The 23,912-nt window shown below is 36.6% G+C and overlaps 1 protein-coding gene and 1 long non-coding RNA gene across 6 annotated transcripts; one reads left to right on the top strand and one right to left on the bottom strand.

Annotated features, from left to right (window-relative positions):
* Positions 1-1,390: 1,390 nt before the first annotated feature.
* fxyd6l (FXYD domain containing ion transport regulator 6 like) lies at positions 1,391-23,693 on the bottom strand. Of its 4 annotated transcripts, XM_022674245.2 has the most exons (11): positions 23,555-23,693; positions 23,418-23,456; positions 18,907-18,967; positions 18,545-18,571; positions 12,348-12,371; positions 10,752-10,775; positions 8,776-8,850; positions 3,833-3,869; positions 3,577-3,608; positions 2,911-2,949; positions 1,391-1,918 (listed from the first exon to the last, which is right to left on the bottom strand). In XM_022674245.2, the coding sequence occupies exons 3-10, from the start codon at positions 18,959-18,961 to the stop codon at positions 2,939-2,941; spliced, it is 285 nt and encodes a 94-aa protein (XP_022529966.1). In that variant the 5' UTR covers positions 18,962-18,967; positions 23,418-23,456; positions 23,555-23,693; the 3' UTR covers positions 1,391-1,918; positions 2,911-2,938. The 4 variants fall into 4 exon arrangements, with proteins under 4 accessions (XP_022529966.1, XP_022529968.1, XP_022529967.1 ...); XM_022674247.2 differs by lacking the exon at positions 18,545-18,571; XM_022674246.2 differs by lacking the exon at positions 10,752-10,775.
* Positions 6,984-7,582, top strand: LOC125802364 (uncharacterized). 2 transcript variants are annotated; one of them, XR_007439413.1, is made up of 4 exons: positions 6,984-7,051; positions 7,190-7,260; positions 7,295-7,366; positions 7,490-7,582. It is a non-coding gene; the product is annotated as an uncharacterized LOC125802364 (long non-coding RNA). The 2 variants fall into 2 exon arrangements; XR_007439411.1 differs by lacking the exon at positions 6,984-7,051 and having other exon boundaries at positions 7,125-7,207.
* Positions 23,694-23,912: the final 219 nt, after the last annotated feature.

The raw sequence follows: 23,912 nt of genomic DNA on the forward strand, positions 1-23,912 counted from the left end.
AATCACAGCGAAGAAGCGGACACCAATCACAGTTTAGGAGGCGGGGTCTGTCAGAATGAAGGCGGGAATAAGCGCCCCAATCAGTAAAAAGGACACGATTTCTGATATTTAAACCTCCAGAAAATTATTATAATTAAATTAAAATAAATATATAAGCATTTTTTTTTTGCCAGCTACTTTTTGTTTACTTTAGATGAATTATCAGTGGTTCTGGCATTATTATAATGTTACATTAGTATTATATATGTATTGCTAGTATTGTGGTGTGAAGATAGCACCTTAAGTAAAGGAACACTTAGAAAAAAATTACACAACTGAATGTCGTAGTGACCTTAAATATTAATAACATACAAATGTCTGTAAAATATGGATATTTATGTTCTATTCATAAAAAAACTATATATATAAAATGTTATTTTTTATGTGTCTGTGTAAATTAAGAGAAGACAATACATTGGAATCACAAAACTAATTTCAATCTTTTTTTGGACCCCAAAGATAATAGGAGAGTTAAAAAGGCCTCATATTTTTCAATCAATACCTGTATTAATTCCACCTGTTTAACCCTTTCAGACTTGAGTTATGTTCCAGTGATGGAAAAATCTAAGAATGCTGTTTTCTGTCTGTAGTGCACACAAAATAAGACACTACTATCCAAACATATAAAAATATGCGGCGCATATGTGCCTCATACCACCTCATGAAAGTTGGGTGTGTTTACATTTGCATTTCTTATGTGGCATTGGTCTCGTCCAGATGTAAACAGATTGATATCTTAAGCCCTATCTGTACAGGATTCGTTTCTCATACATTTCACACTTCTACTCAGTGATAAAACTTCTGCATCTGGACTGTAATTGAAAAAAACAGGAGGACCAGTGAGATTTTAGGCTTTTCTCGTTTACATGACATCCCGTTCATTAGCTCCTCCATTTCCACTCACTGTTGTTTTTTTTTTCATGGATCTCCGTGCAAACATGCACACAAAGTGTAGTTACGGTGCGCGGCAGTGGACAAATAGCTATTTTATTAAACCCGTGAAGACGAAACTCATATGTGCGTCCGGATGAGACTTAAATTACCAGAGGACCACGGAGTTCAGCCCAGAAAAACAGTAAATAATTCAGTTTGTAATTTTCTCAGAGGATGTCTGAGAAATAAAACACATACATGGTCGTTCCGGACGGGAATAAAATCACAGAGGACCCTAACCACCATAAAAGAGAAAATCATCCCAGGACCACCTGAGAAAGGCTTTAATGTGCTTAATTGACCTGCTGTGTGAACGTGCTGTGTTCCCTTTTTGGGCCTTTTGTTATTTGGCATTTGGTGTTTTTTTATATTTTGATCATTTTCATTTGCTCACAAAACCAAACTGAACCACTGCATGTAAAGTCTAAATAAAGTTTATTTGATTAAAAAAGAAAAAAACAAAACAAAAGAAAACAACAACAACAAAAAAAAGAAAACAGGCTGTCAGTCATGTGTTCTCTAAACTTGAATTTTAGCTCAAAACGTTCGTTTTGGCTCATCAGTGAATCACTGCTTTACAAACAATGATGAAGACTTTACAAAATGTATAAAATGCTACCATTTAAAAGTGAATGCTGCCTGAACATTCTGCATGCTACAGAATCTACATAAGCTGTAGTTTTTTTTACAAAAGCATTAAAAAGCTGCTATCTCAGCTGCTAGCACACAGTAATCTAAACTAAAACTCGCTAATACTTTCCTGCTCAGAGTGACTTAATATGACAGCAGGTCTGCTACAGGATAAACGGCAGTGTGAAAGACAGTCATGAAAGTGAGAAATTCAAGAAGAAGCGGATTCTATCGAGCCTCCCGTCATCCTGATGCTGCTGCTGCTGCTGATCACAAGGCTGCCAGTGTTGTCGTGTCCCTCTGGTGGCAACGCTCTCTGTCATATGAGATCAAATACAAGTGACTGTCAAAACTTTCACTGTGAAACGGAGCAACAATGTAGAAACAAAGCAAAATTTCCAGTCTGAAAAATTTCTAATGAATAAACCCAGTTTTTTTGCTCAGATCTGATTTGGCCATCTTGACGGTTCACATTCATAAATGTAAGTGATCTGTATCTGTAATGTGTAATGTGAACGAATCTGTATCTGAAACGCTGCCTCACATGCGCCTCACATTGATACCTGTATAAATGTCTCCTTCTTCACCAACAACAACAAAAAAACTCATATTAGAGAGACGAGAGACTCGTAGCTTTATAAAGGGAAATGGATGAGTTAGCAGCTCATATGCGGAGCATCTTTTGCTGGAGTGGAGAAACAGTAAACAGCTGGTCTATAGCTCATGCTCACGTCCAGGAGGGAAAAAAAGGCCAGGTGGTTTGCTTTTGCTGTTTTTTTTTGCAGCTAACGCTAATGCTAATGCGTAACAGCAAAAAGACGCATGAAAATTTCGATTTGACCATTCACATTAATGTCGCATGTGCATGAATCAGATACGTATTTGATTTAGGACCACATATGAAAGTAGCCCAAATCTGATTTGAAGGGGGAAAAAAAAATCGATTTTGGCATGTTCACACAGCCAGGAAAAAAAATCAGATTTAAGTCACATTGAGCAAAAAACAAATAAATAAATAAATAAAATCTGATTCGAGTCACTTCAGCATGATATAATGTGAACGTAGTTTTAGTGTCGATTAAATTCAATTTGATTCTTATTTTTGGGGTCACAATTTGATTTAAAATCTATATTTCCATTAAAATGGTCTATAAATTTTGTATAATTTTGTGATTTAAAAAAAAGAAAAGATGAAATGACAATTTCATCCTAACTTTCAAAAAAACTGATCTGATTGATAATCTTCATAGTGTGTTTATATTATGTTCTACAGAACACAAATTGTAAATAATCATTCAAAATACTCACCTGCTCATCTGCTTACTGTTGTTGTAGCTTAATTTCTTCCTGCAATAGAGAATTACAAACTGTATGTGAATTGTCAGCCAGTAAATACAAGTATGTGAAATATAAAATGAACTAAAATGAGTAAAATGTGCAAAGCAGCATGTAAAAAAGGAACGCATTGCTCTCATCAAGCTAAAAATTCAAAATCAGCTAGCCATTACACTGTGTGGACTGTACAGAATATTGCAAATAATTTATTATTATTATAAGGCATTAATAATGTAAACATATATTGGAATATTATATAAAAAACACAAAATTGCTTATTCAACCAACTAACAAATGACAGATCCCAGAAATATATCTTTAACAACTGTCAAATGATAGTTTGTCTCCTGTTTTTGAGTTGAATGAGTTTTTTTTTAAATCTGACCAATTGTGCTCTCTCAGGGCTCCGGCAGCTGATGCAAGCATTTAAACATACTTTTAATGCTCTTAATTAAACTTCCTTCATATTTGCTTTTTAAGGGACTGTTAGGTAATATACTAAATCATTTTTTTAAATGCGTTTTAACAGACATTAAGGTATAAAATTATATTAATTTAATGTTTTATTTTGTCGTCATGGTGGCAAGAAGTGATGAGGTGTAAAATCACTGCTAACACAAAGATTACTTTGTGATTTACCTTTGGCTGCTTCTGGGTCAGGTCCCACTGGCCTTAGAAAGAGAAAACAAGCAAGAAACAAAACAGTGGCAAAGTTAAAGGGGATTAGGTTTCCGTCTGGCTGTGACCAGATTACACCGAACACAAATACTTTTCAGAGAAATCCAACAAGCCGTGCACCCAACACTTCCTCGCAGCACATGCACACACACACACACACACGCAACAAAACGCTCACAGTATTTATAAAACGAGCCGCTTTTCGCCCTCTACTCACTTTGACGCCTGGCTTCCTCTGCAGCGGCACTTTCGGCCTACGGGAAATACAAGAGAGGGAGAGTGAGCAGGAAGACAAGACAATGAACCCTGACAGACAATGTACAAATCAAAATCTGAGAAGATACAGACATTTAACACAGTTACCAGAAATATGGGGCTGTGGGATTATTTCTTGCTTGAAAAAAAAAAAAAAAAAACTAATTCCATTCTGGGAGATGTGTAACATCCAACACGAACCCTAATTATTTAAAACAATATCACTCCAGCATTGAATATTTCTAATAAAAATGTGTCTTTTGACGTCTTGCCACAAAGTTTCAAATTTATCAGACTTTTAAAAGCCCTAGACTTCAGTAAAAGTACATTTTTTAATGTTTTCTTTAAAAAAAAAGTGACTTAAGTAGAAGTTAAAAAGTTATTTAAGCTCCACACTTAAGTGGAAGCACTAAAGTATTTAAAAAAAATTGTATTTAAGTTTCAGAAGTACAGTAGTTTATTGCAAAAAAAGTGAAAGTACAGCACTGTGTTACGTAATTATTACAGAAAGCAGTGGAACGTTCTCAGTGGTTGCTATGGTGTTGCTAAGTGCTTGACAACTGTTGCCAGGTGGTTGTTAGTGTTGTTATGCTATCTTTGGTGGTTACTATTGTGTTGCTAAGGTGTTGCTGTGGTATTTGTGTTGGTGGCTAGGGTTTTGCTAAGTTGTTGCTAAGGTTTTGCTAAGTTGTTGCCAGGTGGTTGCTGAAGTGTTATGGTATCTGTGGTGGTTGCTATGGTGTTGCTAAGTGGTTGCTAATGTTTTGCTATGGTATCTGTGCTAGTTGCTAGGGTTTTGCTTAGTTGTTGCCAGGTGGTTGCTAAAGTATTATGGTATCTGTGGTGGTTGCTATTGTGTTGCTAACTGTTGCTAAGGTGTTGCTATGGTAATTGTGCTGGACACTAGGGTTTTGCTAAGTTGTTGCTAGGTGCTTGCTAAAGTGGTGTTATGGTGTTTGTGGTGGTTGCTATGTTTTTGCTTAGTGGTTTCTAAGGTGCTGCTATGGTATTTGAGTTGGTTGCTAGAGTTTTGCTATGGTGTTGCCAGGTGGTTGCTAGTGTTGTTATAGTATCTGTGGTGGTTGCTATGATGTTGCTAAGTGGTTGCTAAGGTGTTGCTATGTACCGTAATTGTTTGTGAAGCAATAGTCATACAAAGACCAGAAAGATGTGCAGCCATAATGATTTGTAGAAGCTTAATTAATGTCAGTGCCTTGACTGGGTAAAGACAATATTAAAGAGCCGCTAAACCCTAAATATATATATATTTTTTCCATTAATAGCTAAAAATGTGTTTCTTTGAAGTGATGAAACATACCAGTCCTGCTTAACATTTTATACACATTTCCAAACCTTTTAAAAAATAAGTAAAAACATTTTTATTGGGGTAATTTCTGCCTCTGTAGCAGCTCCCTCTCAGGTTCAACTGTGCTATAGGCGAGAATGATGTATTCGTGTACTTTGGTACTCAGACACATCACAATATGTAAATCAGACATTTTGCAATAGTTCAACTGACATTTTGCACTTTTTCACCATCGCTGGTTGCAATACCTGATATTGGGTTAGCACATCCATCAATGCATGCAGCACTTTAGGGCTGCAACTAATGATTATTTTGGTAGTCGATTAAACTGATTATAATTTTTTTCGATTATTCGATTAGTCAAGTGATTATTTCTGTAATGCCCTCATCTCTAAAAATGATAGAAACAGATGAACATGAGGTTTAAAAGCCATTCAAATGTCTATATATTATTTAAATGTGGAAAGTAGTGATATTTAGTGAGTAAATATGTATTCTGTTGTGTTTGGGCACTTTTGGAGACGCAAGCTAAGTTGAGTGTAAACTGTGTGAGAGAGTTTATTACCCATACCCCATTGCGCTTCCGTCACCAGCACTTTGTGTAATGTGGTACTGTTACAAATAATCGATTATTCGACAATGAAATTGGCTTAATAATCAACATCGTCGATTATATCGACTTATCGTTGCAGCCCTAACGCACTTGCATAAACTCTTTGCATAGCGAATTTCAGGACACTGGGTCGTCGAGTCCCTTTACTGGCACGGCTTGCTGAGCTTGTTCTCCAGGAGCATGACGGACTAATTTATGGGCTGGTGTGGATTTCAGGGCCGGGCCACCAGCCTGGCCCCACAAGTTAAGGAGTTATGAGTGGGGCAAGGGTCTCATCTGGGCAGTCTGGGGGAGCTATAGTGTTGGGTGTCAGACGAGAGTGAAGTTTAAGGATGGCTAAAGACATGTGGTCATGCAGTCCAGCTATTTCAAAGCTTGGATCTGATCTTGTTTTTCTCGTCTGTGGGAGCGTGAACGCCTCAGTCCTGCATAAGGATAAACATCAGTAGTCATTTCTATGAATGTCATGATGTTACACTACTTTACTCTATGGATTTCTACTATATGGATTTTAATCATCTCACAAACTTCACACTGACACACCAAAGGTCATGAGACTGGAGCCAGTATCACATCTCATGAGTCCTGCACCATGTCCTGTGGAAGCTAAGAAACACTGCACTCACCTAATGCCTTCTTTTGACATACAGTACCAGTCTAAAGTTTGGACACATCTTCTCATTCAATGTTTAGTTTTATTTCTCTATTTAATTGTTTTTCTACATTGTAGATTAATATTAAAGGCATGAAAACAATTAAGGGACACTATGTGTGGAATTATATAGTAAACAGTATATATATTAAAATTAAGTTATTAATATTAAGTGTTTGTCCTCCTGATAAACCTGATGAACTGAGATGGTGATTTGAGGTGATTTAATTGGGATGAGCTGGAGCTTCACAGCGTGAAAGAAAAGCAGCAGCAACTATTGTTCAGCACCTCCAGGAACTCCTTCCTTCAAGACGCTGAGAAAACTATTCCGGGTGACTCTCCCTCATGAAGACACTGAGATTAAAATCTCACCAAGAGTGTGAGAAGAGGTGTGTCCAATCGTACAGGTGGGTGTTGGGAATCGCACAGGAGGGTGTTGGGAATCGCACAGGAGTGGGGAATCATACAGGTGTGGAAATCATACAAATGTGTGAAATTGTACAGGTGTGGAAATTGTACAGGTGTGGAAATCGTACAGGTGTGGGGAATCGTACAGGTGTGGGGAATCGTACAGGTGTGGGGAATCGTACAGGTGTGGGGAATCGTACAGGTGTGGGAATTGTACAAATGTGGGAGTAATACAGGTGTGGGAATCATACAGGTGTGGGGCATCATACAGGTGTGGAAATCATACAAATGTGTGAAATTGTACAGGTGTGGAAATTGTACAGGTGTGGAAATTGTACAGGTGTGGGGAATCGTACAGGTGTGGGGCATTATACAGGCGTGGGAATTGTACAAATGTGCGAAATTATACAGGTGTGGAAATTGTACAGGTGTGGAAATTGTACAGGTGTGGGGAATCGTACAGGTGTGGGGAATCGTACAGGTGTGGGGAATCGTACAGGTGTGGGGAATCGTACAGGTGTGGGAATTGTACAGGTGTGGGGAATCGTACAGGTGTGGGGCATTATACAGGTGTGGGAATTGTACAAATGTGCGAAATTATACAGGTGTGGATAATCGTACAGGTGTGGGAACCGTACAGGTGTGGGGAATCGTACAGGTGTGGGAACCGTACAGGTGTGGGGCATTATACAGGTGTGGGAATCATACAAATGTGGGAATCGTAAAGGTGTGGGAACCGTACAGGTGTGGGAAATATAGAGGAAACCTGTCATTTTATTCATAACATTCATAATATTATTGTTTACTTACTAACTTACTAAAAGCCACAACAGCTTACGTACTATTACACCCGTTACAGCAGCGTCTAAATCAGAAGCTATAATTACCTCTGCTTATGGAGCACACACCCTGCCAAACACACAACCCTGCATTCATTCAGACGGGAAATCAAGCTGTCCCCAGGACCAATAGCAAAACTACTGTTTAATGTTTTTATATGTCTGTACATTTATGAAAATGACAGATTAAAAATACTAAATCACACATATATGATACACTTTAGCCCACTGCCCCCAAAATATGACAAAAATGATGTTGGCTTGTTAGGAGATGTGTACACAAAAAACGTGGTGCTGTTGGTGACGTCAAAGTGATAATTAAACAACATTATTATTGATTTATGACCATGTATGGACATTAGGGGTGGGCGATATGGCTCTAAAATAATATCACGATATTTCAGGGTATTTTTGCGATAACGATATACTTGGCGATATAGGTAAACTAAAATAATTCATTCATTTCAGGAATATTGTATAATAGTATAACAGAATAATCATAATGTGGCAAAATAAATAATATAGCATAAATAATATAATGCAGCAAATAATATTGCAGAATATTTAGTGCATGCATATAAACTGCAAACTAAAACAATTATACAATAAATACGCCTAAAGCTTTACAGTAAATAATAGACTACTTTTAAGATAGAACAGCCCTATTATCACCATATGGATTTTTAATATCATGATATTTCTGTGTCACAATATATTGTATACGATATAATATTGCCCACCCCTACTGCACATCTATTTGAAAACAGTTTTTTTTTTTACTTTAGCAATGTTTAAAAAAGTAGTTTCTATAATATAGGACCTTAAAACAGGGAATTTTAAAATCAATAACTGAACAAATTAAGGGGAAGACTAAATTATTTGGCTTTGGAATTAAAATATTTTCTTTCTATTGTCTGGACAGTAAAAGAAGCTCTAATCAGGATGCTGGCGCAAGCCTTGGTCTTAATCCAACTGACCTAAACCTTCTGTGACTGGACAGCACCAGCTATTCAAGTGTACTGAAGCAGAAAGTTTTGGCCACACATGAATTATCTATTCATATTTCCCCCATTAAACAGCCACTCACTGATGACAATGAAGATCCCCATGAAGAAGAGCACGGCAGCGAAGATCAAACCCCCGATCCTCACAGATTCATAGTCTGAAAGGAGGAGAGAGAGAAAGAGAAGAGCAGAGCTGGAGAAAAACGCAAGTTATGAACTCTGAAGCTGTGCAGTGATGCCAGGAACAGCCAGTCCTGACGCTGACATTAACCTTACCCTCCTGGTGTGTCTTCTGATTCTGCATACCGTAATTTCCGGGCTATAAGCCGCTACGTTTTTCACACGTTTTAAACACTGCAGCTTATTTAATGTTTTTTTTTTTTTTTTTTCGGTTTACGGGCTAACAAGGCTTATGCCTCTAAAATACGCCAGTTTAAGCAAAACCAAGTCCAAATCTAATCCAAGGCTCATCAGGACAAAGAAGTATTTGTATTTACAGATACTTTACATCAGTGTGAATCTGAGTGAAAGGCTTGGATGAAAAGCGGTGAGAAATAATTTAACTTTTTTACACATTTTAATATAGGCCAAATACAACGCACAAATTAATTGCCAACTCGTCCACTAAAATCAACTAGTTTCAGTTTCTAATAAGGACAAAATGAATTTTTATCAACTAAACAGAACCAATTTTAGAAATGTGAAGTACACTTAAAGTCTCAAATAGCAGCAAGTTATGCCTTAATTATAGGAAATTTGGTAAAATATGAGAAAATGACAGAAATAGTTCAGATTCAACCCCATTTCTTTAGTCATTTATGCCTTGTTTATTATGTTCTTTAAAATCAAACAAAAAAAATTCAATTAAAAAGTGGACACTAAAATACTAAAATGTTTTTTTTTTTTTCACAAAAATCTGTCAACCTGAATAAGCAAATGCAAAAAGCCACGAGACAAACAAACATCTAAAGAGCCACAGTTCTCACAGCCCTCAGATTAAATCAGTGTTTACGATCGCACTATTAGAAAAGATAATGGGCAAAAATGAAATTATAACTAAGGAAATGATATTGACCCAGTTTTGGAAACATTTGCAATGGGATAGTGTGTTCAAACTGAAAGGTAATGTGATTGGGTGGGATTACGTTTCAGGGCTGTTTCAGGGTCTAGGAAACTACACTAAATTAATAAATGTAACTGCCTACCTTTATTCATAAAGTTTTAAGTAAGTTCAGAAATCAATATTTGGTGGAATAATCCTGGTTTTTAATCACAGTTTTTTTTCATGCATCTTGGCATCATGTTCTCTTCCTCCACCAGTCTTACACACTGCTTTAATTCAAGCAGTTCAGTTCGGTTTGATGGCTTGTGATTATCCATCTTACGCTTGATTATATTCCAGAGGTTTTCAATTTGGTAAAATCAAAGAAAATCTTTAAGTGTTCTCTTATTTTTTCAGAGCTATAAATTGCATATGCCACAATTACTCTTAAATTCATAACATATAATCTGACTGTGCATTAACGTTTGCAGATTTTTTTTTTACTTTTAATGAATTCTACATAACATTTAATCAAATTAAGTATTTTAAACTGACAAAGAACTTTTTTAACAGGCTGTACAGAAGCGCGGCCCTGGGGTGAGTGTTTTCCATCTACTTCAGGAAAACAAGAGGGAAAAACGCAAACCCGCACTGACCTCCCCAGATGTTTCCTGAGAGTGATCCTTCACCACAGCCTCCACATGAGCACAGCATTTCCCAGTACACACTTTTTTTTAGGTTGATGATGCTTCTAAGTGATACTCATCCATCACAGACATTACTCATGCATGAAACCAGCAAATGATGTAAGATAATAACATAAGAAAAACTTCTGCATCAAAAACAGCAGGTAGGGATTGAGAAAACTGCACTGAAACTGTGTGTGTGCTACCTCTCCTTCACTTCTACACTCCATTCTACAATCCATTTCCCATTTCTATCTATCTAAAAACATGGCATTCCTCTTTCCTCTACACCTCAACATTCTCTAAATAGATGAAATTATCCCCAACTTACCATAATGAAATTGGCTGTCGTGGTCTGGTGGGAAAGAGAAATGAATAGAGAGACTTGAGTCTAAGCTGGACGAGCCTAAAACCACAATTCACATGACTACTAACAGCAAGTTCACATTCTACAAACACACATCAATCATTAACACACAAACTTCATGAGTTCCAAACCTAACCTAAGTGTTCAAAGACTGCTGAAGAAAACATGTTCTATGTAAAAAGGTCTTATTTTCCAAAAGCATTATCCTGATATAATATTAATTTCCATGATTCAAAATGAAAAAGATAAAAAAAAAACATGCATGTTTTCAAACTTTTACCACTTTTTTCACTACTGAATAAATTACAAAACCTAAATGCATTGTCGCCTTAATAACAAAACTATCAAAATATATTTGGACATCAACATTCCAGCTATTTTAATCATGAATTTCCTACAGAACTACCATTCTAATCATGAATTAACCACAGAACTAGTATTTTAGGCATTCATCTACCTCAGAATTGATATTTTAATCATGACTTTACCTCAGAATTGTTATTTTAATCGTGAATTAACCACAGAACTAGTGTTTTTGCCATTCATCTACCTCAGAATTGATATTTTAATCATGACTTTACCTCAGAATTGTTATTTTAATCGTGAATTAACCACAGAACTAGTGTTTTTGCCATTCATCTACCTCAGAATTGTTATTTTAATTGTGAATTTACTTCAGAACTGCCATTCTAATCATGAATTTAACCTGGAACTGCTATTGTCACCATGAATCTACCACATAATAGCCATTCTAGTCATAAATTTGCTTTAAAATTGCCATTCTGATCATGAATTTACCCCATAACTGCAATTTTCACCATTTATCTACCTCAGCATTGCTATTTTAATCATGAATTTACTTCAGAAATACCATTCTAATTATGAGTTTTACCATTAACCTTCTGCATAATGTTTACCATGAATCTACCTCATAATTGCTATTTTATTAAGAATTTATCTCAGAATAGGTATTCTAATCATGAATTTACACCAGAGCTGCTTTTGGCCATGAATCTACCTCATAATTGCAACTTTAATCATGAATTTACCTCAGAATAGCTATTTAAACTATACATTTACCTCAGAATTGGCATTCCAATCATGGACTTACCCAAGAACTGCTATTTTCACCATAAATTTACCTCAGAAATGCTATACTAATAATAATTTTACCTCATCAGTGTTATTTTAGATACATGTGAGTAAAAGTTAGCTCAACTCCTTACTACTTCTTACTATTGTTTGGTAAATGCTTTTGGTAAAACAGACCTCAAGTATCGACACCAACCAAATCAGGAGTTTTCCAGCAGCAGTGCCCCTGACAGTGCTGGGCCTGATGGAATGTGCGGTAAGAGGATAACACCTCGCTACAAAGTGACCAACATTTTCCTTCACCTGCTGAGGCTCAAGCCCTGCCGTCTCAAACAGTCTGACACGTTCTGCTTCACATCAGACTGAGCTACCAAACCAGAGCCTGACCTGGAAAAGACCGGAGAGCCTCCGAGCCCGGCGCTGAATTAAGCAGATATAAATATGTGAGAGATGTCAAAAGAGTCTTACCTTGTAATTCATCCATTGTAGAGGCTAGAGGTAAATAGAGAGAGAAAATAACACAGATTAGAATAATATAGAAATGCTGAAAGAAATACCATTAACAGCAATAAAATACTATATCATGCTACCGATCTCCAGATACTGTAATCAACAGACATAAAAATAAGGATATTTGGACAAAGAAGAAGCCATAAACAGATTAATGAGCAGAAATATCATTTTTTGGGCTTTACATCATGACTTGACAAACCCACGCACAGAACAAGCACATAGTAATGCAGGGAAATTCAGTATGGACCAATACAGCATTTGCAGCAATTTCAACAAAAAGTTTTTTATTTACTAGTAACAAAGACAAGAAAATTTTACAAAAGAAAAAAACTACCATAATTATAACTCCTAATATATATATATTATTATGCAATAATAAAATTATTTTTATTTTGTTGCAGTAGTGTATTCGTGATTTTTTTTTTTCTCATTGTTCTGTCATATTGCTAAGAGTATCGTTATCTTGAAAATACCATAAAATATTGTGATATTATTTTAGGGCCATATCGTCCAGCCCTACTTATAACAGTTTTAAACATTAAATCTAAAACAAACAAAAAAAAAAAAATCTATAAACGTTTGTCTATTTCTTTAAACAGTGCCATAACAAAACTCAAATTTTCTATCAAATAATAATATTGTAACAAAAATAAAGTAATGTAATGACAAAAAACAACCACAACACTGAAGTGCATTATATTTATTGCATGCATACAAAAAGTAAATAGCTAAACAAATAAAAGTTTAAGTTTAAGGAACCACAATGTAAAAGTTCTGGCAAAGTAAAAAAAAAAAAAAATTTAACTAGACTCGAGTTCCAAGCCTCTCAGCCTCTCAGACGCCTTTATTCTGAACAGTACACAACCTCCCAAAGACGGAAACATGAGCTCACAGAGTACCAAGAGTAAACATCAATTTTTGGATATCCACCACCAACAGTGTGTTTTAGTCCAAAAGCTCATGAATGGTGAGATTGTTTCTCCTGCAGGACAGGTAACTTCCCTCCACACCCCTCAGCCAAACAATAAGTGCTATATCAAATTATCCCGTCTTTTATAAAAGGTCCTTTATTAAAGAAACTCCAGCACTGCAGCTTATCCAACACATATTGGGTCATTCCCACAAAATCACCAATCCAGACTCAGGGATACTGGATTGATCATCTCAAAATATTTAGATTATAATATAAGATTTTGCTATTTATAGGTTTATGTTGGAGTAAAATTAACATTGTGGTTTTATTGTATAAACTATGGACATTTCTCCCAAATAACAAAAGATGCAGAGCTTTCAGACCTCAAATATTGCAAAGGAAAAAACAAGTTCATATTCATAAAGTTTTTAAGAGTTCAGAAATCAATATTTGGTGGAATAACCCTATTTTTTTAATCACAGTTTTTTTATGCATCTTGGCATCATGTTCTCCTCCACCAGTCTTACACACTGCTTTTGGATAACTTTATGCTGCTTTACTCCTGGTGCAAAAATTCAAGCAGTTCAGCTTGGTTTGATAGCTTCTGATCATCCATCTTCCTCTTGATTATATTCCAGAGATTTTTAATTTGATAAACTCAAAGAAACTAGTCATTTTCAAGTGGTCTTTTTTTATTTAATTTTTTTCCAAAGCTGCGTGTGTTCAAACTGTGCGCCCGTTACGAGCGCTAAAATAAGCATGTTGCAAAGGTCAAGTCATTCTCAGTAATCCTCTGAGACAGCTACATGGGAACATACACACACAGTCACAAGGCTGCAGTGTGAGGCACCAATGATTCCTTTGTTCATTGTTTCTTAAAAAATCGTTTCTTAAAATTCCCACCGACTGGACTTCAACCAAGGGGTCCGCAATTAAAAAAAAATAATAAATAAAAATAAAAAAAAGACACCTGAGAACTCTTAGAGCAGGGGTGTCCAAACTTTTTTTGTTGGGGGCCAGAAGAAGAAATATATTTGAAGTCACGGGCCACAGACTCTTAATAAAACAAATAGTGAAATATACCACTTTAAATAATACTTTTTCCTGATTATTTCATTTACACACCATTTTACTTGACTTACTATCTTTATCTTTAACAGTGTTGTGTAAACTAAGATTTTTCAAATTGATGTTTAATTTCATGATGTCTCTTAATATTAAACTCCTTAATTACGGCAACTTTTAGACTCTTTGGCCCGTTTTTCTGCACTAGAAATGCGCACTCTCTCCGCTTTTAGACTCTTTGGCCCGTTTTTCTGCGCTAGAAATGCGCACCCTCTCCGCTTTTAGACTCTTTGGCTGTTTTTTTGCACTAGAAATGCGCACCCTCTTTGCTTTTAGACTCTTTGGCCGTTTTTTTGCACTAGAAATGCGCACCCTCTTTGCTTTTAGACTCTTTGGCCGTTTTTTTGCACTAGAAATGCGCACCCTCTTTGCTTTTAGACTCTTTGGCCCGTTTTTCTGCGCTAGAAATGCGCACTCTCTCCGCTTTTAGACTCTTTGGCCCGTTTTTCTGCGCTAGAATGCGCACCCTCTTTGCTTTTAGACTCTTTGGCCGTTTTTTTTGCACTAGAAATGCGCACCCTCTCCGCTTTTAGACTCTTTGGCTTCAAACTTTGAATCTCACAAAACCTGCTTAACAGCGGGCCAACTTTCATTCTATTTCTAAAATACCTCCGTAGTTTGGACACCCCTGCTTTACAGTTTTAGTGCTGAATGTATCCAGCGTTACACACAAACCTCAGGCTGAAACCGAGAGCAAAAGAATGTGTCCACTGCTCTCAGCCACTCAATGAGCTATTCAGAAATTACACAGAGGAATGAGCGGAATGTAAACCTTAACATGAAAATGAAGTAAAGCGTAAGCTCACTTATATAAATACTGTATAATAGGGTCATGATTTCTCCTCTTCCTCCTTTCCTTTTAATATATACAAATGCACTGCAGAATATTATGATCACCTCCTTGTTTCTACACTTCTCGCACATTTTAGTTAATTTACTGTGCATATAATAAATAAGTAACATTTTCATGATTTTTTTCATGACTTTCTCATGCCTTCAAGGCAACTTTTCATGACCATTTGATTTTTAAAACCTCAGTGCAGACATGGACAATAAAACCAACCAATAATAACCAAAATTGATTATAGTAGGCCTAAAATTAATCTGATAAAAAATGCTGACACAACAATAACAATAAAAAACCTTAATAACAATAAAATGTGCGTCAGATCCTGAGAGCTCCATTGTGTAGGGCTAAATTACTGAATTTACTCTGTGCTGATGTATTTGTTAGTTTAAAATACATTTTCTTCATCGATAAACGTAAACACAAAGATTTTAGACTAAATTTTAGACTATTTTCAAATTCATTGACTTTTCCAGGTTTTTCATGATTGTTTGAACCCTGGAGGCTCTCATGATGACAGTAGGAGGGAACCCTGGTTTCAAGCATTGAATAAAAAAAGAGCTCGAGCCCCGTTACAACATTCAATCTCACCAAAAAACTGAACATGGTTATAAAGAAGATCCATTGTTATTATTAAGTTAATAGGTGAGGCTATACAGAATGCCCAGCCTCTTTAATTTTTCCATGAATCACACCAAAAAATATAACGAAAAAGTACCGTAAACATACTGAACCGTTGGGTTTATACTGAGGTGTGAAAATTCATTTTTTTTTGCACCATTACACCCCTAGTTGCTACACAGTTTGTGTTGGTTCTCCTCTAGTGTTTTATCAATGGGCACGGGATGCTGCCCACAGGATGCAGTTTCCTGGATATTTCTGGTTGGTGGGCAATTCTCAGTCCAGCAGTGACTAGAAGGCTGTAATATCTTTGTTTTCCAACCAAGAGAACATGGACATTAACTGGATGCTAACAGTAACCACAGACTAGACTTGTTATTCCAACACATTCCATTAATGCTCAATGGGATTGAGGTCTGGGGGATTATATAAAGGCCAAGACATCTTGAACTATTGGTCATGACCTTCATACTATTCCAGAACAACATGTTCTGCTGGACCCTGAGGACCCTGCTATGACTGCGCTGAAGGGGTCCAACTGGTCTATAGTGAAGTTAGTGTCGGCTTTTGACAGTCCATGCTGGTGGTTCAGAGTCCATTAAACAACATTATCCATTAAAGTTCTTATGAGACCAGACAATGTTGTTGTTTCATCCAGTTCCCAATCTGGTATTCTCTCTGCTCTCGGCAGGTGGACAAGGAATAGCATGGACACTCACTGACCAATCAGCTTTGTACACTGGAGCGTGTGATTCTCCATGTTGGCACATTCCTAGCATTCCTCCTGGGCTCCAGTAGACCAGATGGGATAGCCTTCATTGTGTGTCAGTGAGCCTTGGATGCCCAAAACCCTGTATCTGGAATGTGTTTTGTTCCTTATTTGCCCACAGTCAATAGGTTCTTATCGCAGAGTGGGAGCCCCCACAGTCCTTGCGGCTTTGAAGATGCTAAAAATGGTCTCAAACTGGTTTTATGAACATGACAAGTGTCCTTAACAAGAGTTCAGTGTCCTTCAGTGGTCTTCTTAGACCACTTGTGAGGCTTTTGTGAGAGCAAGGGGTGGCCCAACCCAGTATTAGAAGAAATGGAAATGTTTTTGAGGTCAATTCCACACAACTATGAGCTTGATCGCCAATCGAACTATGATCGCCAATACCAATTGAGGATACTAGGGTTAGGATGCCATATTGACCTTTCCAGGCAAATTCGGTAAAGCATCTATTGTGCGAAGTTTCTGTAATGTTCTGCATTGTCCCTAAAGATGGAATATACTAGGGCTGCATTGATTAGTCAACATAATCGACAACGTATCATTCATGTGTGATGGAGTGGACTACACCCGGTGGGAGGGGTATTGGGTTAACACTAAGCTTGCTCTCCGTGTCTCCAAAAATGTAAACACACCAGATAAGGGACAAGACAACACCTATACTAATACTGTACATCGGCTCATTATACATTTAAACATCTTATTACAGTTTAAATCTCACATATAGTGACTTCTGTTATCTTTGGTGGAATAAAGAAAAATCAGACAGCAAGATACTGCCAGCTGCAGCCAGGGTTGCCAGGTCCAAATCTGTCTAAAACCCACCCATCAGATGCTTAAAGAAACTTTTACAACGCAGTTCATTCTTATTTTAAACAGATTGCAATTAAGGCTTTTGGTGGCCGTAATATATATAAATATATATATATATATATATATATATATATATATATATATATATATATATATATATAAAAGTATCCCAAAAACAATGCAACCCGTGAATTGTCACCTGCAACTGAGGAAATATAAATACTAAAATTAAGAAGTAAATACAAATAAATAAACAAATAATGAAGAAATAATACACAGACTTAATAAAAAAAATCAGAACTAATACATTTCTTTCTCAATAAAAGTGTTACAAACACTTCCTCACAAAAGAAGAGTTAGATTTAATTTCCTAAGAAAAATAAACCCATCAAAAAGGTGTGAATGTCTCCTATAATATGTTTTGTATTTTTTTATTTATTTATTTCAAATTTCTTCCACCATTTTTCCTCAAACTGCTGCTGGTGCAGCATTACTGCGTAGCATCACAGCGCTAACGCTCGGAGGAAAGCGCAGCGACTCAGTTCTGATACATCAGCTCACGATCCACATCACCCTAGGAGTGATGAGAGGAAAGAGCACCATCTACCCACCCAGAGAGAGCAAGGACATTTGTGCTCTCTCAGGGCTCGGGCAGCTGATGGCAAGCTGCATAATCGGGATTCGAACCAGCAATCTCCCGATCATAATGTCATCTGAGCTCATTTCCACTCCTATTTCTCAGCTTCTTCATGCCATTCCGCAAAGGTCTACAATTATTCACAAAACCTTCAGTAGCCGTGAAACTGTGGAATACTGCAGTTTCTGTAAGATTAGAAGAACCTGCAGCACAGAAACTAACTTTTCAGCATTTTTGCATACCCTGAGGGAGAGCACAGAACCACAGAGCGGATTCCCTCAGAGGCAGAAGCGAAACAAAACTGTCACGCAAAGCTTCAACACAACCAGCAAAAAATAATAAAAAAAGAGCCAAAAACGTAAAGAAATGCATTCCTTACACACATGAACAAATCTCATTTTCCACATCTGAGCCTCAGCACACTTACCTGGCATTTCCCTGCCAAAAGCTGACCCTGTACACATACACACACACACACAGATGGGCCAGGAAAATAGAGTTGAGGCTACCTTCCTAGACACAGATTAAACCTAATCCTGAGCTTAGTCTTAAGCATAGTTAATGTTCCGTATTTTTCCCACTATAAGGCGCACTAATAATAAACATCTATTTTCTGGTTTGTTTTCATACATAAGATGCACCGGATTATAAGGCGCACTATGCGACACTAGTAAGGAACAGGTGTGTCGCCATGTTTTCCTTCTAATTCAGCAGGTCGCACCGCTGGGTGTAAAAACTGTAATTCTTAAAAAAATACTTTAAGGAGACCAAAAAGAGAAGAACACTCACCCAGAGCTGGAACTAAGAAGGAAGAGCAGAGCACTGCTGCTAAAGAAAGCTCCATTATCTCCTGGAAAACAGAACAGGGAAACCCAGAAAGAGTCACAAACACAATTTTTGCAGCTCTGCTGAGCAGTATCACTGTTCCGCTAAATTTCACACCCTCACTACAGGTTCTTCTGAGTGAAGGAACCTGGTTTAAATAACTCCACACGAGGACAGTGAGAGGAAACTCCCACTTAAAGGAAAAGTTCACCAAATTCCCCTTAAATACAATCAATCAGCAGAGAGAGACAGTTTTGCTTTTGCAGCTTTTTTTTTTTAAACTGGAGCTTTGAAGCTAATGTAGCTAACAGTCAATGAAAGCTTATATCCCACCAGTTAACACAGCACAAACTGCATTCCTAAATCATCACACACTCGCCTCGAGCTGCGTCAAGCTGTTAAGTAATCGCTAACAGACTCCCTTATGTGGTTTCTGCCTTTCTCACACCGTTATCTAGAAACATGAACAACAGGGTGTTGTACAGCTGAGACATTAGCATTTCTCACAAAAAAATAGCAATATACTCAAGAAACTGGATCAGAATTAAACAAAAAGGTAATACAACTAAAGTAGAAGTGTCACGGTTTATATTCTGCCTCATTGTGTAACTGAAATTAACTGTGTAGCAGAGTATCATGTATTGTTATAAGGTGATTAGCATGTTAGCTTGTTCTCTCTGCAGTGTTTGATGGAGTTTTTGTGATTTAGTAATCGCTAACTGGTGTTGTACTTAAGGAATTGGGTCAGACATAAACAAAAAGGTAATACAAATAAAGTAGAAGTGTCACAGTTTATATTATGCATCATTCTATAGCAGAAATAACTGTGTAGCAGAGCATCATGTATTGTTATAAGGTGATTAGCATGTTAGCTTGTTCTCTCTGCGGTGTTTGAAGGAGTTTTTGTGATGTAGTTATGGCTAACAGACTCCCCTTATGTGGTTTCTGGTTCACACACACCGTTATCTAGAAACATGAACAATAGGGTGTTGCATAACTGAAACATTAGCATCTCTCACAAACAATTAGCAATATACACCGCATTTTAAAAGATTTTCCATAACAATGAAAATACAGTTTATGACTAAGCTTAATCCTTAACAGGGAAACTGACGCATAGTGTATTTTACAGCTGCACAAGTATCCATATATATATATATATATATATATATATATATATAAATAATTCAAGACTGGCATGTTAATGTTAATATTTTAAAAACTGTAGCTGTATGAAACATTTCGTAGTGGTGAAAGAAACTGTAGACTTGGATTATCAGAGCGTGGAGTTGCACAATCTATCCAAAGTTGGATGTAGGTTCTGGGAAGTGAAAGCAAACAAGCAATAAAGAGCCCCGATGAGCCCAGAAGTTCTGGGTGTGGACTTGTTTTGGGACAAGTGTTAAAAAACACACTAGGGACACCATTGAAACCTAGTTTCCCAAAGTGTTCTTTGGGTTTACTCAGCGTCTTTTATCTGTTTTAATGGAGAGAGAACAAAATACTATTCTAAGGGGAAGGTCTGAATAGCATTTGAACAACATATTTCACATCACTTATAAAACCTGACAAAAAAAAACTCATGAAAAGTTCTCTCATTTGTCTCAAAAATGCATAAAAACACAATTTTTATGGCTACTGCGCCTGCGCACATCTCCACAAAGATGGGGAACTTTCCCACCATCAGCCCACTCATGCACCACAACTCTGCTTCACTCTCTTAAGACAAAGCAATAGAAGCAAGTTGACTGAATCTTTTTATGGACTTCATCCCTAAACAGACGTCATGATTTTGAGCGCTACAAGAGTTCCCGTTCAGACTGATCTCCTCATAAATAAGGGCTCTAATGCACTAATATTGGTCTATAAAAAACAATTGCCTATAAAGAACCCTTTTAGAACTTGAAGCGTTCACAATTTACTAAGAAAAACTGAATAAGTCTAGAGTTCAAGAGGTTAAAAAGCACAAAAATAGCAGATTGTGTGGTCCTTCGCTGGTGCTTCTGACAGATAGCATTGAAGACAGCAGGTTAAAACAACAGCGTGGAGCATCACAGTGCGATGTCATGTTTCTGTTGAACCCTGCAGCTGCAAGCTCTTACGTTTACTAGCCTACCAGCCTGAGCAGGACCTCATTAGGGCGTGCACTTTCATAACCCCCAGTGTGTTCCCTGGCCTTTTGCTGCTAAGAAAGGCAAGAGGTGGTCTATTTCGAGCCCAGGCCCCTCAAGAATGGTGGGGCACAGTTCAGACTTCCCACAGCATGGAGGGAGGCAGGGGGGGGGGGGGAGCGTGGGGAGAGTGTGGGGGGCTTCACTCAGATGATGTGTAGATATTTAGTCAGTGGGTTACAGAGTGTTGTAACTGAAGGAAACACCACAAGGCTGTGGGGGGAACAGCCAGCACATACCAGACTAGTTACATTTCCCACATTCCCAGCTCAGACCCATCAACAACAGGGGCTCTACAGTCTTTGCACTGTAGGAGGGCTGTTTAGCTTACTGGTTAAATAAAAAAAAAAACACCTTCATTTTGTACAATATTTTTCCACTTTTTTAAAGGTATCACTCTGCTAAAATTAAATGTTTCTTGTTTTTTGTGAAATACAGTAGGTCTCTCTGAGTTGAATATGATGCTGCATATTAAACTCATCCTCAACCTCCATTATCTGCAGTAGCTTGTAAAAAAAAAAAATACTAAAAAAAAGCCACACCACATGCAATACCATGTGAATACCAAATGATAAGATATGTTTAAATTAGTGGTGTCAATCAATTAAAATTATTAAAAATAGAATTCTGTGATTAACAATGATTACTAATAATGAATAACTTTTGATATTGGGTTTAATTTAAATGTGAATAAAAATAGTGTTAGAAACACTTAGATTTGTATTATTGGTTCCAATCCCATGCAAATAAAACAATTGTATTAATCACAACAATATTCTGTGACTACATTATGGAAAACATGATTGCATTTTTACAAATGCTGTTAAATAACTCTCTCTCACACACACACACTTGTGTGGTCATGTACACACAAACACACACACAGTTTGATGCTGAATGTGGAATATGGAGCTACACTAGCGATTATTAGCCCAGTTAAAGCTCTCGGTTAAACTCAGTATCCTATATTCAGCAGCTTGAAAAGAGGAAATGTGCCATTAGCTGTGTGTGTGTGTGTGTGTGTGTGTTTGTGTGTGCATGACATACACAAGTGTGTGAGAGAGAGAGAGAGAGAGAGAGAGAGAGAGAGAGAGAGCATAAATTAAATGAAACTGCTAATGCATGAGCAGGCTTTAAAAATCTGGTCACATCATTAATTTAAAGTAATTTAAAAGTAAGTTTTCAACAGCCTTGTTTTAAATTAAATCTAATAAAACACCTGAAACATTAAAAAAATATATATTTTAATATGTAATAATATACAGCTAATATACAGTTTTTGAATCAGTCTCTGATTTTGCTATTTAAAAAGGTATATGTTTCTGTAAAATGAACATTGTTGTTTTATTCTATAAACTACTAAACATTTCTTCCAAATTCCAATAAAAAATAGTCATTTAAGAGCATGTATTTGCAGAAAGAAAGCACAACATTTTAAGTGCTCAGAAATCAATATTTGGTGGAATAACCGTGGTTTATATTCACAGTTGTCGTGCTCCACCAGTCTTACACACTGCTTTTGGATAACTTTATGCTGCTTTACTCCTGGTGCAAAAATTCAAGCAGTTCAGCTTGGTTTGATGGCTTGTGATCATCCATCTTCTTCTTGATTATATTCCAGAGGTATTTATTTAGGTAAAATCAAAGAAACTCATATTTTTCCAGAGCTGTATATACAAGTTTTTTTTTATACGTTTCCATTTTTGTGCCTCAGGATTCTACAGCCAATTAAATAAAAGCTAAATAAAAACTATTTTGGATAAATAGAACAAACCAAACAAAAAAAGAAACTTCATGACTCATTATCGCTTATAAAATGCATATTAATGTGTTTGATAGCTAGGTTTGCAAAACAAGTCATTAATTCGCTACAACAGTAATAGGATACAACGCTAGCTGGTCACGTGTCTCAAAGAAAAGCTTGTTTAAAAACAAGAAAAACTTTTTTTTATTTAGTTATTATTAATTTCCTAAATGTTCCCTTTAAAATATGATTATTAACTTTTAAAAAATATAATACAAATAACTTTTTTTCGTATTTTAACGTTTTTTGGGCTACTTTTTCGAATTCGCCGTTCCACCTTAAATGTTGCAGCTGTTGCATTGAGGCGCCTCAGGCGCCTCAATGCAACAGCTGCAACATTTAAGGTGGAACGGCGAATTCGAAAAACATTAAGCTAAAAACAATTAAAAAGAATTAGACAATTAAAAAATTAGACAATTCACTGAAAAAGACAAATAAATAAATAATTAAGCATTAAAATATCTTTTTAACTAAATAAAAGAAATAAAAGGAAAACTCACCACTTGGTTCAGCACTTCACTCTCAGTCTATGGAGAAATCTGGTAAAGGGGGCAAAGCACGAAGTTAAAAGCCTGAGTTAGTTCTTAAACTAATAAACTCCTTTTTTTAACTTTATTCCATCGTTTTCTCTGCAAACCTTAATTACTATCGACCCTGCAGCTCCTTCGGCTCCAATCCAGCTCCACACGCAAGATCCCAAACAGTACAGAGAGCGTGTGTGTGTGTGTGCGAGTGTGTGTGTGTTTGTAAGAGAGTGTGTGTGGTAAGGAGGGGGGTCTGGAGTTGGGGGGAGGGGGGCTCTGCTATAAAAGTTATGCGGAAGTCTGCTGAGCCCATTAGCATATATATATATATATATATATATATATATATATATATATATATATATATATATATATATATATATAGTTTTTAGACACACATAAGGTAATATAAAAATAAAAATACATATTTTGCCCTTTACCTTTTTAATTATTTTAATTAAATTGTGTTCA

This window comes from Astyanax mexicanus, chromosome 6 (genome assembly GCF_023375975.1).
Source record: "Astyanax mexicanus isolate ESR-SI-001 chromosome 6, AstMex3_surface, whole genome shotgun sequence".
NCBI lineage: Eukaryota > Metazoa > Chordata > Actinopteri > Characiformes > Acestrorhamphidae > Astyanax > Astyanax mexicanus.

Coding starts and splice junctions, on each gene's coding strand:
- fxyd6l (XM_022674245.2), bottom strand. CDS start 18,961: ATGGAGCTTTCTTTAGCAGCAGTGCTCTGCTCTTCCTTCTTAGTTCCA. Junction 3,870..8,775: donor GGGGATCTTCATTGTCATCA/GTGAGTGGCTGT, acceptor TATTTCCCGTAG/GCCGAAAGTGCCGCTGCAGA. Junction 3,609..3,832: donor AGAGGAAGCCAGGCGTCAAA/GTGAGTAGAGGG, acceptor TCTCTTTCTAAG/GCCAGTGGGACCTGACCCAG.